Genomic DNA, 14842 nt, shown 5'->3' with positions numbered 1-14842 from the left:
TCATTGGATGTCTTTGCCTATTTAAACTGAGTCAGAGTGCCGCAACCTGGGAGCCGTCAACAGCCAAACCAATCTCCACCATCAGAAGCTCTGGCAAAGACCAGCCCGCTCCTTAGATCCTGTACCTTGGCCATTCTAAGGGCTCCTACCTTCGCTATCCTGAGTTCTGTGTGTTTCCTCCATGGCATTCGCCACTGTGTCCGCCACCCCCCGCTGCCATTAAATAAAACATGATTAGCCAGTCTGTTCTCTTGCAGGAATGGACTCCTGTGGCAGCCTGACATTTAGAATAATAAAAAATAAATAAATCTAACTTTCCCCCTTTTCTAACGCTTTCCCCACCATACACCTGTCTATACAACCTGCCTGCCATTCTACACATATTACTCCTTGGAGAGCTGTTGAAAAAGAAAACGGACCCCTCAGTTTCCAGACCAGAGCTTTACAAAGACCTTTTTACCAAAACCACTACATTCATAAAAGCACATAATCTGGTCACAAATGGAAAACGAAATGTTGAGATCAGCAATTCGTGTAATTCAGTCTTACCTCCTTTCTCTCTGAGGCAGCTGCTACCTCATTTTTGGCTTGTTCCACGTAGTTCTTCAGCTGCTGTGCAGTACTGAGCAAAGAATTCACCATTTCTTCCAGATAAAGCCAGGATCTTTGCTGCTCGGAAACCTCCAATCCATTCACCACAGCAGGAGAGGACTCCTTAGTGGGAGTACTGGGAGCAAGAGCGAGTGCTGGGAGAGAAGACAACACTGCAGGAAAACAAGAGAGAGCACTGCGTGTAAATGAAAAATCAACTTTTTTTTTTTTTTTAAACATAAATAAATCTACAAGCTATATTGTAATTTAATGCTTTTAACCACTTCAGCCCCGGAAGATTTGGCTGCTCAATGACCAGGCCATTTTTGCGATTCGGCACTGCGTCGCTTTAACTAACAATTACACGGTCGCGCGGCGCTGTACCCAAACAAAATTGACATCCTTTTGTAAAAAGTAAAAAATTGATTTAATAATAAAATGGCAAAGTATTACAAGAACAATATCAAAATGTAGAATGTAAAAATAACATCAATAATATAGTTATATTCTTGAAATGAAGATTGTATATATATTCAGATGTGTGTATCTCTAAGTCTGTGTAAGTCTGAAGCTAAAACAGCGTCCTTGTGTGTCTGTAGCAGTCTGCCAAATGTGCTTTCTTTTGTTCAAAGCTTTTACTCCTAAAATCTGACCCCCACTTTATCTTTAACCACTTCAGCCCTGGAAGATTTTACCCCCCTTCCTGAACAGAGCACTTTTTGCAATTTGGCATTGCGTCGCTTTGACAATTGCACGCTCGTGTGACGCTGTACCCAAACAAAATTGACATCACAGTGGTGTAGAGGTTAGCACTTTCACCTAGCAGCAATAGGGTCACTGGTTCAAATCCCGACCACGACACCATCTGCCTGGAGTTTGCATGTTCTCCCTGTGCCTGCGTGGGTTTCCTCCGGGTACTCCGGTTTCCTCCCACACTCCAAAGACATGCTGGTAGGTTAATTAGACCTTGTCTAAAAAACAAAAATGGGCCTTAATATGTTTATGTGTATGTCAATGTTGTATGTGTTTATAAGCTAGTCAGGACCTTACGGGGTAAAGGACCACGCAAAAAGCCACAGATGGACTCTGGTGGCAAGAAAGCACCCTGAAGCGATTCAGTTCGCATAGGTAGCGCTATACAAGTCACTATACATACATCTTTTTTCCCCACAAATAGAGCTTTCTTTTGGTCATATTTGATCGCTTCTGCAGTTTTTATTTTTTGTGCTATAAACAAAAGAAGAGTGACAATTTAGAAAAAAAAAATCACAATGGGGGTTATTTACGAAAGGTAAATCTATTTTGCACTGCAAGTGCAAACTACAAGTGCAAAGTGCACTTGAAATTGCACTGAAAGTGCACTTGGAAGTGCAGTCGCTGTAAATCTGAGGGGTAGATCTGAAATGAGGGGAAGCTCTGCTGATTTTATTATTCAATCATGTGCAAGCTAAAATGCTGTTTTTTTATTTCCCTTGAGTGCCCCCCTCGGATCTACAGCGACTGCACTTCCAGTGCAATTTCAAGTGTACTTAGCACTTGTAGTGTAAAGTGGATTTGCCGTAGTAAATAACCCCCCAATATCTTTTACTTTTTGCTATAATAAATATCCCACATTTTTTTATCAAAAAAACATTTATTTTCCTCAGATTAGGCCGATATGTATTCTTCTACATATTTTTGGTAAAAACAAAAATATAAATCGCATTAAGTGTATATTAATTGTTTTGCACAAAAGTTATAACGTCTACAAAATAGGGGATAGATTTATGGCATTTTTTTTTTTTTATTTTTTTTTTACTAGTAATGCCGCCGATCTGCGATTTTTATCGGGACTGCGACATTATGGTAGACACATCAGACGCTTTTGACATATTTTTAAAACCACTGACAATTATACATGATCGTTGCTATAAAAATGCACCGATTACTGTATAAATGTCACTGGCAGGGAAGGGGTTAACACTAGGGGGTGATCAAGGGGTTTACTGTGTTCCCTAGGTGTGTTTGTAACTGTGGAGGATGGGACTGTCTAGGAGGAGGGTGAGATCGGTGTTCATACAAAGTATGAACACACAATCTGTCTCCTCTCTGCTGAAAGAACCGGGATCTGTGTGTTTAAAACACGGATCCCGGTTCTCACTCTGTCACGAGTGATCGTGGGAGCCCAGCGGGCACAATCACATCGGCTCCGGGAACGCGCTGCGTGCGCCCCTAGTGGCCAGAACGCAAAGTGACGTCAGGTAACAGTTTCATCCAGCCATGGCATCCTTTCGCAGTAAAACTGCGGCGGCTGGTCGGCAAGAGGTCAAAAAATGAGTCAGTTTACAATATTCAGTAGTTATTTCAGTGCCATATACAGTGGATATAAAAAGTCTGTTAAAATGTCAGGTTTCTATGATGAAAAAAAATGAGACAAAGATAAATCATTTCAGAACTTTTTACACCTTTAATGTGACCTATAAACTGTACGACTATTAAATATTTTAGGTGGAGGGAAGTAAAAATAAAAAACTAAGGCTACTTTCACACTGAGGCGGGCGGGTGCTGGTGGTAAAGCGGCGCTATATTTAGCGCCACTTTACTGTCATTTTAGCGGTGCTATTCGGCTGCTAGTGAGGCGGTTTTAACCCCTGCTAGCGGCCGAAAAAGGGTTTGCTGGCTGGTTTTCAGCGCTGCCCCATTGTTTTCAGAGGGAAGGGGCACTTTAGGAGCGGTGAATACACCGCTCCTAAGATGCGGCTTGCAGGACTTTTTTGACCGTCCTGCAAGCGCACCGCCCCTCGGGGCTTTCACACTGGAGTGGATTGAGCGGCTGTTTCAGGGTGCTTTGCAGGCGCTATTTTTAGCACTTTAGCACCTGCAAAGCGCCTCAGTGTGAAAGGGGTCTTAAATAATATGGTTGCATAAATGTGCACACCCTAAGGCCCCTTTCGCATTGAGGCACTTCTAAACTGCCAGTAAAACACGGAGTGCTTTTGAAGAGCTTTTCAGGGGCTTTTGAAGAGCTCTTCAAATGCCTTTGGAGAGCTTTCTATTCATTTCAATGGAGAGGGGCGTTTTTTTCATCGCCCTTCCAGCGCAATGTCCCAGTGTGAAAGCATTCATTGATTTTAATGGAAATCGTTTGTGAGCTTTTCAGGCGTTTTTATATTTTTATTTTTTGCAAGAAAGCGCCTAAAAGCGCCTCAGTGTGAAAGGGGTCTTAAACTAATACTCAAAGCACCTTTTGATTTTATTACAGCTCTTTGTCTTTTTTGGGTATGAGTCTATCAGCATGGCACGTCTTAACTTGGCAATATTTGCCCACTCTTCTTTACAAAAACACTCCAAATCTGTCAGATTGCGAGGGCATCTCCTGTGCACAGCCCTCTTCAGATCAACACACAGATTTTCAATTGGATTCAGGTCTGGGCTTTAGCTGGGTTGTTTCAAAACTTTAATCGTCTTCTAGTGAAGCCATTCCTTTGTTGATTTGGATGTATGCTTTCGGTCGTTGTCATGCTGGAAGATGAAGTTCCTCTTCATGTTCAGCTTTTTAGCAGAAGCCTGAAGGTTTTGTGCCAATAGTGACTGGTATTTGGAACTGGTCATAATTCCCTCTACCTTGACTAAGGCCACTTTTCCAGCTGAAGAAAAACCGCCCCAAAGCATGATGCTTGAAGCAACCTGGAGGCATCCTTTGCAACAAGACATGTATATTGTAGAGCTGGGATGATTATGATTATGTGGCAATGTCTTTTCCAAGGAGTTTTGCCAGTCCAACCTGCATTTTAGGGCATGGCGGCCCACTTTTATTAAACATAATGAAAAGGTTTGCATAGAAATCAGTTGCCCATGCAGGAGTTTCCATCATCAACATGAAAATTCGACTTAAAGTACCAAGTCACCTAGCTTCCTTGTCAGCAGTACCGCTGTTCTCTTTACCAGTCCCTCTGACTATGTTGCCCAGCACTTCTGGTTCACTTGGCTCACTTAGCCTTTAGTCCTTGCTGCACGGCCCACTCCTCGCCCCTGGGTAAGGGCTCTCCTAACACCCTGATAGGAGCCCATCTGACTCCTGGGACAAGACCTCCTTGTCCATGCTGGGGCACCTATGCAGTGGCGTATCCAGGGTATGACACATATGGCAAGTGCCATGAGTGCAATATGAAGGGTGGGCTTGAGAGGGGGCCATGATCCCTCCAACATTATCCTGTGCCCACCCCAATTAAATTAAATTAACACTGGGAGCATTGACGTCTGCACCTCAGGGTCCGATAATGGGCAGAAATAGGGATTATTTCACCACTTTTGGGTGCAGGTGGAGTGATCATCTGCAATGCAGCTCCTGACAAAGTCCCGGCCCCTTCTATACCAATACGCAGAGGCAGGCTATGGGTTTTAATTTAATTGTCGGGAGCCGCAGTGTGGTAGATCACTCTGCACTTGAAAGTCAAACCGCGCAATCCGCTGCCCAGCTAATTTCTCAAGAGGAAGGGAGACCACCGGTCCCTGGCTCTCGACTCACTCAGGAGAATGCTGTAGAAGGAGCACTGCACCCAGTTCCTGGGCTCCAGGTAGGAGAAGTCGGCCAGACCGGGTGTGGAGGGAGACTAGGTTGCCACCTGTCTTGTTTCACTTTGCGATAGCTCCCTGGAGCACTGATCGCTTCCCTCTGTTCTCTCCGATCAGCTTCTGCGGGGGAACGGGGTTGTTATGATTCAGTTTGTGAAAGAATAGTAAGTTGCTCAGCATAGAGCACTTCCCATTCATTCACTGTCCAGTGCTCTCCCTTTCTCTGCAACTGAGGCTGCAGAGAAAGGGAATGGGGAATCTCTGTGCTCAGTCTCTTTCTCTGTCCAAAATTTAGATATTAGGGGTCTGTTTAGAACCCTGATATGTCACCAAAGCCCCCCCCCCAACAGGCTGGACAGTGCCACCAATATCAGTGCAGCTCATCAGTGCCACCTATATCAGTGCAGCTCATCAGTGCCATCTATTAGTGCCACCTATATCAGTGCTGCTCCATCTGTGCCACCTATCAGTGCCAGTATCACCTATCAGTGTTACCTATCAGTGCCAGTATCACCTATCAGTGCCACCTATCAGTGCAACTCATCAGTGCCACCGGTCAGTGCCAGTATCACCTATTAGTGTCCATCAGTGCAGCTCATCAGTGCCGCCTATCAGACTTAGTCCTGCCTCATCAGTGCCCCCAAATGCCGCAAATCAGTGCAGCCTATCAGTGCTGCCTATAAGTGCAGCTCATCAGTGCTTGTTAAGGTTATCTGAAAGATGGTTTTCAAATGTTTTGACAGGGGCGCAGTTTCAGTGCTTGCTATAGACGCCATTTTCACTAAATATGCCTCTGCACCTATGACCCCTGGTTGAGACCCCCTGTTTCTTGACTCCTGGTTGGCGCATCTCTGACCCCTGGTTGAGACCTTCTGTCTCCAATATGGGAGCAGTTTCCAAACTGGGAGCCCTAAGCTATCTTCAAGCTTGAGTAAATAACGCCCCTGCACACAGGCATCCAATAAAATCCCTCTGAATCCACAAAACACAGCCTTCCCTACGTAGAAATGATAGCCTGGAACTTCACATGTGAATCCTGTGTCATATTCTATTACATTTCACCAGTGGCAGGGCTTCGCACTGTCACACTATGTATGTCATATCCATATCCTGCTTGTGCAATTGGCTCACTGCTTTTCCTAAAAGCCTGCACTGAGCTGCAACTTAAATTAGAGGCAAAAGGGGCTTTATTTTTGCTGAGATACTCTCTGGTAGCCCATTTGGATCTTCGTGTTGCAGAAATACGTGCATTACTACAACATGTTAGTATACATACCACAGTGCCCTTGGCTTTGAATGGCTTTCCAACACATGCCTCTGCTAAGCACCCGAACTGCCGTGCATTATGGTGCCCTACAAAAAAATTAGGAGGCAGGTCCTTTTTTATATAGATTAAGGGTGCCATGTGTTTTGGTAGGAGACACTTTGAATCTACACCAACCACATTATGCAATCCCAATGCAAACTAAGAGACTCAACCATGGGCGTAGCATAAGGGGTTGCAGGGTTCACAATCGCAACCCTGCCCCTAGCTCCAGGGGGCCCCTGCAACCTCCCTGTCATATTATCATATCCTCCACAAAATCCAGCTTCGATCTGCCCTAGGGCCCCACAGCCACGTTCCAGTATTGGGCTTCTACGTTGCCTTCCATCGTTCACACCCCTCTGTTCCCATTGGCTGGGGAGAAGCTGTGAGCCATTTCCTGAATGGAGGGGAGCATGAGGTGAGAACAGCCCAGGATGGGGAAGTGTATGTACTATGTGCTGGTAACATGGAATGGTAACCGAGCTCAGTGTGGCAAGAGGAGGAGAGTGCCGTCCTGTAGCCACAAGGGGAGCAATGTCACTGGTGAGGTATGACACCACTCAGTGTCTCCTAGTCACCAGCTGGAATTCTCTGTACCCCCCCCCCCCCACCTGGGGATGTCTACTTACCCCACTTCCCTGACACCTGAAGAAAAGACACCGGAAGGTGACCTTCCCTTAACACCTACCAACACTGACAGGCAAACCTTCAGAAATTGCTAAAAGAAATCCCTTAACCCCTCCTTGGGGGGGGGGGGGGGGCTGAAGGTCTGCAGGCTCCAGATTTTGTGTCACATGGCTTTGCCCTCCCAGATCTAAGTTGCCCCCCCCAAAGCCCCCTGGCCAGCCCCCCCCCCCCCCCCCCACCCTGCATGTTATGCCCGGCTGCCGAGCTCGTTTCCCATTACAGCACTCTATACTGTTCCTTCTCCGCAGGGCTGAAATCACCAGAGAATTTCACAGGGCAGAAGGGCAACATAAAAGCCAGATACACCCTGTGAAGACTGACAGTCTGTGTGTAAAGGAATGTGAATTCAGCCCTGTGTAGTGTGTGGGGGTGGGGGGGGGGGGGCTGTTTACAGTGCTGGGATAGGAAAGGAGTTCTGCCAAGTGACCTGCCAGGGGTCCCTGTCCTCTGATTCTCCAGCGGTGATCCCTGTCCTCAGATGTACAGAGGAACTCTGGGAACTCAAAACTCTTATGCCACTTTGAGTATCTTGGCATGCAGTGGATATATTTGCGTACACGTTGGAAGTAGTGGGGGGGGGCCTGGTCAACTTTTGCATCGGGGCCCACAAGCTTCAAGCTACACCTCTGGACTCAACCATACTGGGCGGGACTGCGAGCCGAGCCAAGCCGATTACACAGTAGAGTCGGCTCGGTCTTTTTCGGCAGCGCTCGCTCGGTCTGTCTCAGCGGCGGGATATTTAAACATGGGCAAGGCTGCAAATGGCGCTGGGCGAACTGGAAATGACACTGGCAAGCTGCAAATGACACTCTGCAAGGCTGCAAACAGCGGTGGGCAAGCTGCAAATTATACTGATCATTCTGCAATTATGGACAAGGCTGCAGATGCACACTGATAAGGCTGCATTGACGGGCATTTAAATGTAAGTTTTTTTTTACCTTAAACTTCCCTCCTAAAACTTTTTTCCTTAAAATGCCCTCCTAAACTTGGGGTGCGTGTTATACGCCGGTGCGTGTTATACCCCGATAAATACGGTAATAATCATTTTCAATCATTTAAATTTATTTAGCTACTATTTGACTCATAGACATGCACATTTAATAGAATTAAGAATGGTGAGAACCAATGCATGGCCTCTGCTTCTCATCATGCTGTAGCTGATCAGATCTGAATCAGGAACAAAAAAAAAGAAAAATGCTTTTCACCCATGACAGCCTGGTTTAAAAATCATTTAAATTTGCATAGTAGCAGCTCCCAGTTTTACAAATTTAGATGTTTATTAACAGTTTAAGACAGTGATTCTCAACCAGGGGTCCATGGAACCTTAGGGTTCCTCCAGAGGTTGCTAGAGGTTCCTTCAGCATTGGGCAATTTCTGCCTCTTGGATAAGTTCCCACTGACACCATTGATCTTCTTAGCTATCTGTAAGGAGGTAATTCTTCCCAATGACCACAAATGTAAAGACCATTCCTCTCACTGACCATCACACTATTGTATTACGAGTTGTAAGTTTCTAATTTAAGTAGGGGTTCCTCGAGAGCGGAGAACTATTTTAAGGGTTCCTCTGTGTTAAAAAGGTTGAGAAATGTTGATTTAAGATCTAAATATGACTGCCAACAGAAACTGTAGCAAACTATCTGCTTAGATCAAAGTTCTTATTTCTAAAACCACAGAGGATATTAAACCAGAAAGAGGACGCATGGAAGACAGAAAGAAGTTTTTAAGCAGTCACGCTGACGTTCAAGGATAAGCAGTCAAGGGTGACAGAGCAGAGAACTTTATCCTGCTAAGTCTCCGATACTTCTCATGCCAATTTGCACCTCTGGGTGGCAGAGCTCCAAGCACTATACTGAGGATATATATTTAGCCCAGTGAGATCTCACATCAGAGGTTATGTACTTCCAAGATGATGTCATTTAATGAAAGAAACCAAACGTTAAAATTCAGACAGCGTACCAAAAACAAAAGAACCTGGGGAACATGAGGGAGTGCATGACAGCAAACATTAAAAGGGAAAATAAATAATATCAAAAAATGCACACCCTTTGACGAAAAGAATGCTGAAAATCACAAACAGGATATGAATAAATCAACAAAAATATACGGTACCTCGCCTGTCATGGAAACGGTGTGCGTTTCCATGTCAAATTTACTGTCTTCTGAATAGTAGCCTTAAGATGTGATGGACTCATTGGAAACAGCAGAATTGGAATAAACACGTCTCCTATCTCTGCCTCTGCTAAACAGCCAAGTCATCAGTGAGGAACAAAGAAGTGAGGTTTGCTACCCTGATTGACACGATCCGCACTGAGAACTATGGCAGCACGATCGTGTTCAGTCCATGTCCAGCCAAAACTTTTTCATTAGTTTTGGATAAAAAAAAGCTTCACTTCATGGTTGGGCTGGTGAGCTCCTTCCCCTCCAACAACCTTTGATTAAAAAAAAAAAAAAAAAGAAGAAGGTAGTGGACAGAGAATTGCTTGCCAAACAGAGGCTTAATCCACTCACATGCAGCTGTTTTGGTTTTCTGACTGCTCAAGTCGACTGATAGAAAAGAATAACCACAGAGGGAGATTCGTTTTATAGAGTGCTACAGTGTGAATGAAGGAATCTGTTATTCTGGCAGAAAAGGTCCGACGGTCTTCCAGACGGACTTTCGAGCGAACAGACTTGCCCACACACAAATTAACTAAAGTCCGTTCGTTTTAAACGTGACGGGACTAGAAAAGGAAGTTCAATAGCCAGTAACCAATAGCGGCCCTTGCGTCGTATTTGGTTCGTCGGACCAGCATACAGACGAATGGTTTTCCCGATAGGAATGGAGTCAGACAGATTTGAAACATGTTCTATTTCTAGGTCCGTCTGAATTTTTAAAAGAAAAATGATCGGATTATCTTACACACGATATCCGACGGAATGATTCCGTCAGACCTATTGTGCCGGAAAGTCCGGTCGTGTGAATGCAGCATTAGGATTCCTTTTTTTTTTTGCAGTATCTGAAGCCTTTACAAACAAAAATCTATGTGTGTATGGCCACCCTAACGGTTTGAATATCTGTCACGTTTTTACTACAGTACACTGGGGTGCCACTTACGCATTTATTTGCAAATGTGTGCAAATTAAACCCCTTGGTTTAGACAGGAACTGTTAGATGGGTCAATTCAGTTTATTGCAGGCTGGCTGGTAAGTGAACTGGAAATTTTTGTTTGCTGTTTTTTTGACATGCCCTTCCATGCGCTCCTAGCTGTTAAGGCCAGTTATAGACTGGGGTGGTTGCCATTTGTTTGCAATGTTGGTAATTAGTGTGGGAACACAATGGATAACTTCACTGCCATTGTGTTATTGCTGGGTGTCCAATGTGTCCCTATACCTTTAACCACTTCGGGACCGCCCATCACATATGTACTGTGGTAGGGTGGCCCAGCTGTGCAAAATCACGTAACCGCATGTGATTTTGTGCATGCGATGTAGGGGGCGCACGTGCGCCACCAGATGACTGCTCCCGCTGTGATTGGACCCATCGGGAGCCAATCAGCAGGTCCGGCGGCTGCGATGGTTCTATGGAGAGACAAAGCAGTGGTGTGCCTATGTAAACAAGGCAAATCGCTGATCTGTCAGAGAGTATGAGAAGAAGTTTCCTGTAATAGCTGTCACGTTTTAATATCGGCACGGCCGTGCAGGGCTCCCCCCACATGGTCGCGTCATTCATTCACACATCTCTGTGTGTAAATGAACTACAAGAAACAGCATCCTTTGCGGTTGTCAGCTTGTAGTTCTCAATGAACTACCATAGCACTGTGGAGCGATTTGTTCCTGTTAGTGTATCTGCCTGCCTGGCCATATGGGGTGTACAGGTATACAGATACACTGACAGGTATGTAGGAGACCTGCATGGCACGGATCTCTCTTTTCCTGCAGTGTATCTGCCCCCCCACACAGTTAGGAAGTACCTCAAAACGCACACGCTTAAACCCTTGATCGCCCCTGATGTTAACCCCTTTGCGCCAGTGTCATTTATACTGTTACAGTGCATTTTTTTCAGCACTGATCACAGTATTGTGTCACTGGTCCCCAAAAAGTTCCACTTAGTGTCTAATTTGTTCACTGCAAGGTCACAGTCCCACTAAATCACCGCTATTACTAGTAAAAAAAGATTAAAAAATAAAAAGTCCCTAAATATATGCCATAGTTTTGGACGCTATAACTTTTGTGCAAACCAATCAATATACGCATTTTGGTTTTTTTTTTACCAAAAATATGTAGCAGAATACATATTGGCCTAAACTGATGAAGAAATTTGATTATTTTAAAGTTTTTTATTGGTAATGTTTTATAGCATAAATTAAAATATATTGTTTTTTTATTCAAAATGGTCGGCCTTTTTTTGTTTATACCGCAAAAAATAAAACCTGAGTTAATCAAATACCACCAAAATAAAGCTCTAATTGTGGAGAAAAAGGACATCAATTTTATTTGGGTACAACGTTGCAAGACCGCGTAATTGTCAGTTAAAACAACACAGTGCCATATTGCAAAAAAATAGCCTGATCAGAAGTGGGTAATACCTTCCAGCCTGAAGTGGTTAAGGAGAAGTGGGCTCCCACCAGGCATACCTGCCCTTAAAGGATAAGTTCGCCTTTTAGAAAAAAATAATAAATGCAAATTTTTTTGCAGTTAAAAAAAATATGCAGCATTTATTTTTTTCTTTTGGGGCCTGTAAAGCTGATGACTGAGGCATGGAAACTGACCACTGGTGCCATGCAGGTCTCCTGCAGACCTCAGTGTATCTGTATACCTGTACATCCCGTACAGCCAGCCAGATACACCAACAGGAACAAATCAATGAACTACCAAGGCACTCCAAAGCACCATGGTAGTTCATTGAGAACTACAAGCTGACAACTGCAAAGGATGTTGGGGCTTGTAGTTCATTCACACATACATAGCTGTGTGAATGAATGACGCAGCCATGTGGGTGGAGCACTGAACGGCTGTGTTGATATTAAAAAGTGACAGCTATTATGGGAAACTTCTTCAACTGCTGCCACAGGGAGGGAGGGCAGTGGCTGCAGCACTGGGAACATGTTCCATGTTCCACCCTAAAAATGGGTGCAACATATTCCCAAAGGTAAACTCATCCTTTAATCTATCCATTATCATATACACTCACCAGCCACTTTATTAGTTACACCTGTACAATTGCTTGGTAACACAAATTGCTAATCAGCCAATCACATGGCAGCAACTCAATGCACTTAGGCATCTAGATGTGGTGAAGACGTCTTGCTGAAGTTCAAACCGAGCATCAGAATGGGGAAGAAAGGGGATTTAAGTGACTTTGAACGTGGCATGGTTGTTGGTACCAGACGGGCTGGTCTGAGTATTTAAAAAACTGATGATCTACTGGGATTTACAGACAATGGTCCGATAAAAAGAGAAAATATCCAGTGAGCGGTAGTTGTGTGGACAGCAATGCCTTGTTGATGTCAGAGGAGAATGGGCAGAGACAGTTTGAGATGATAGAAAGGCAACAGTAACTCAAAAAAACACTTGTTACAACCAAGGTATGCAGAATACCATCAATAAATACACAACACATCAAACCTTGAAGCAGATTGGATACAGCAGCAGAAGACCACACCGGGTGCCACTCCTGTCAGCTAAGAACAGTAAACTGAGGCTACAATTCGCACAGGCTCACAAAAATTGAACAATAGAAGATTGGAAAAATGTTGACTGGTCTGATGAGTCTCAATTTCAGCCGTGACATTCAGATGGTAGGGTAAGAATTTGGCGTAAACAACATGAAAGCATGGATCTATCCTGCCTTGTATCATTGGTTCAGGCTGGTGGTGGTGTAATGGTGTCTTTTCTTGGCACACGTTGGGCCCATTACTACCAATTGAGCATCATGTGAACTTCATGGCCTCTATATATATACATACATATATATATATATATATATATATATATATATATATATATATATATATATATATATATATATATATATATATATATACACACACACACACACACACACACAAACACACATACTTGCAGATGTGTGCAAATTAAACCCCTTGATTTTAACATGAACTTTTATGCCCCGTACGCACGGTCAGATTTTCCGACGATGGGAGGAGCTTTTTGTTGGAAATTCTGCCTGTGTGTGGGCTTCATCAGACATTTTCCATTGGGATTTCCTTCACACAAAATTTGAGATCTGGATCTCAAATTTTTGGACAACAAAATCCGCTGTTGGAAATTCCGATCGTGTGTACACAATTCCGACGGCCAAATTTCCACGCATGCTTGGAATAAAGCAGAAGAGCCGCACTGGCTATTGAACTTTATTTTTCTTGGCTCGTCGTACGTGTTGTACATCACTGCGTTCTTGACGTTCGCAATTTCAGACCGGATTTTTTGGCAAGCAAAGGTCCGATGGAGCCCACACACGATCGAATTGTCCGACGGACTCGTTCCGTCAGACCTTTGCTATCAGAAAGTCCGGTCGTGTGCACGCGGCATAAGAATCACAGATTGACGCCATTAACCTCCCTGGCGGTATGATTCAGTCTGGAATTAGGTGCTGAAAGTGGTACAATTATTTTGCACGGAAATCTGGCTTTTATTTTGTAGTCCTGTAATTCTTAGGAATAACGCTCTTAAATCTGTTCAAACCAGAGTCTAGCAGACATCCCGGGTATGATAACGTTTATAATAAATATAATAAAGAATAATAAAAATTATTCAATAATGTAATAAAATCCTAAAACACTGAAAAATTTACACTTTTTGGTTGCTATGGGCAATCTCCAAATTCCAGGCAGTAAAAATTTTTTAATACAGCACTGTAATCTGTAAGATTACAGTGCTGTGTGTGTTTAGTGTGTTTTTACTTTTTTGAATTTGCCGCCGTTCTCCGCTCCCGTGCGCCGTAACGTCGCAGGGAACGGAGCTCGGCGTCATTCGGCACTGTGAATCGAGCGGAGGACAGCAAAAAGTGCTCTGTTCAGGAAGGGGGGTAAAATCTTATGGGGCTGAAGTGGTTAAAGATGAAGTGGGGGTCAGATTTTAGGAGAAAAAGCTATGAACAGAAGCACTTTTTTTTTGTCAGACTGCGAAAGACACACAAGGACGCTGTTTTAGCTTCAGACATCTGAATATATATACAATCTTCATTTCAAGAATATAACTACATTATTGATGTTATTTTTACATTCTACATTTTGATATTGTTCTTGTAATATTTTGCCATTTTATTATTAAATCAATTTTTTAACTTTTTAGAGAAGAACCGAACGGTCTCTCTACTTCAGAGCTTTTCTCACCAATATAATTTACAGAATATCGATAATAATAACATAATTACGGTATTTAACAGGCTCACACTTCAATCACATCATTGTGCAGCATTATCAATCAGCCTGCACCCCGATTGAGTAAGGGGACTGCAGAATCATGTGACACTGACCCGGGGTTCACACTAGTGTGATGCGAGAAACAGTTTGATTTCAGCGCCGGTTCTCGCATTGCTCCTCTCTAGCAAGCAATTCACACTGGCTTCTGCTAAGCACTGCGGGTGTTCAAAGATCTCAGTGTGAACTGTGAACTCGCACAGGAATCGGATCGCATAGGTGAGAACACTCATGCGATCTGTTACTAGGGTGGAGAAAAACAAGTCCCTGCACTTTTTTCTGT

At 43.8% G+C, this 14842-nt stretch overlaps 1 protein-coding gene across 1 annotated transcript in view; it reads right to left on the bottom strand.

Annotated features, from left to right (window-relative positions):
• The window catches only part of DEAF1 (DEAF1 transcription factor), a 65928-nt gene that overhangs the window by 18440 nt on the left and 32646 nt on the right, over window positions 1–14842 (bottom strand). Inside the window, exon 9 of the mRNA XM_077458809.1 lies at window positions 550–764. Within this exon, the coding sequence (XP_077314935.1) occupies window positions 550–764 (215 nt within the window). The remainder of the gene's footprint in view (window positions 1–549; window positions 765–14842) is intronic.

The sequence above is a fragment of the Lithobates pipiens genome, unplaced genomic scaffold (assembly GCF_037356315.1).
Source record: "Lithobates pipiens isolate NorthernLeopardFrog02 unplaced genomic scaffold, aLitPip1_a1.2 Scaffold_10, whole genome shotgun sequence".
Classification (NCBI taxonomy): domain Eukaryota; kingdom Metazoa; phylum Chordata; class Amphibia; order Anura; family Ranidae; genus Lithobates; species Lithobates pipiens.
This window is presented reverse-complemented; position numbering and strand designations above follow the sequence as displayed.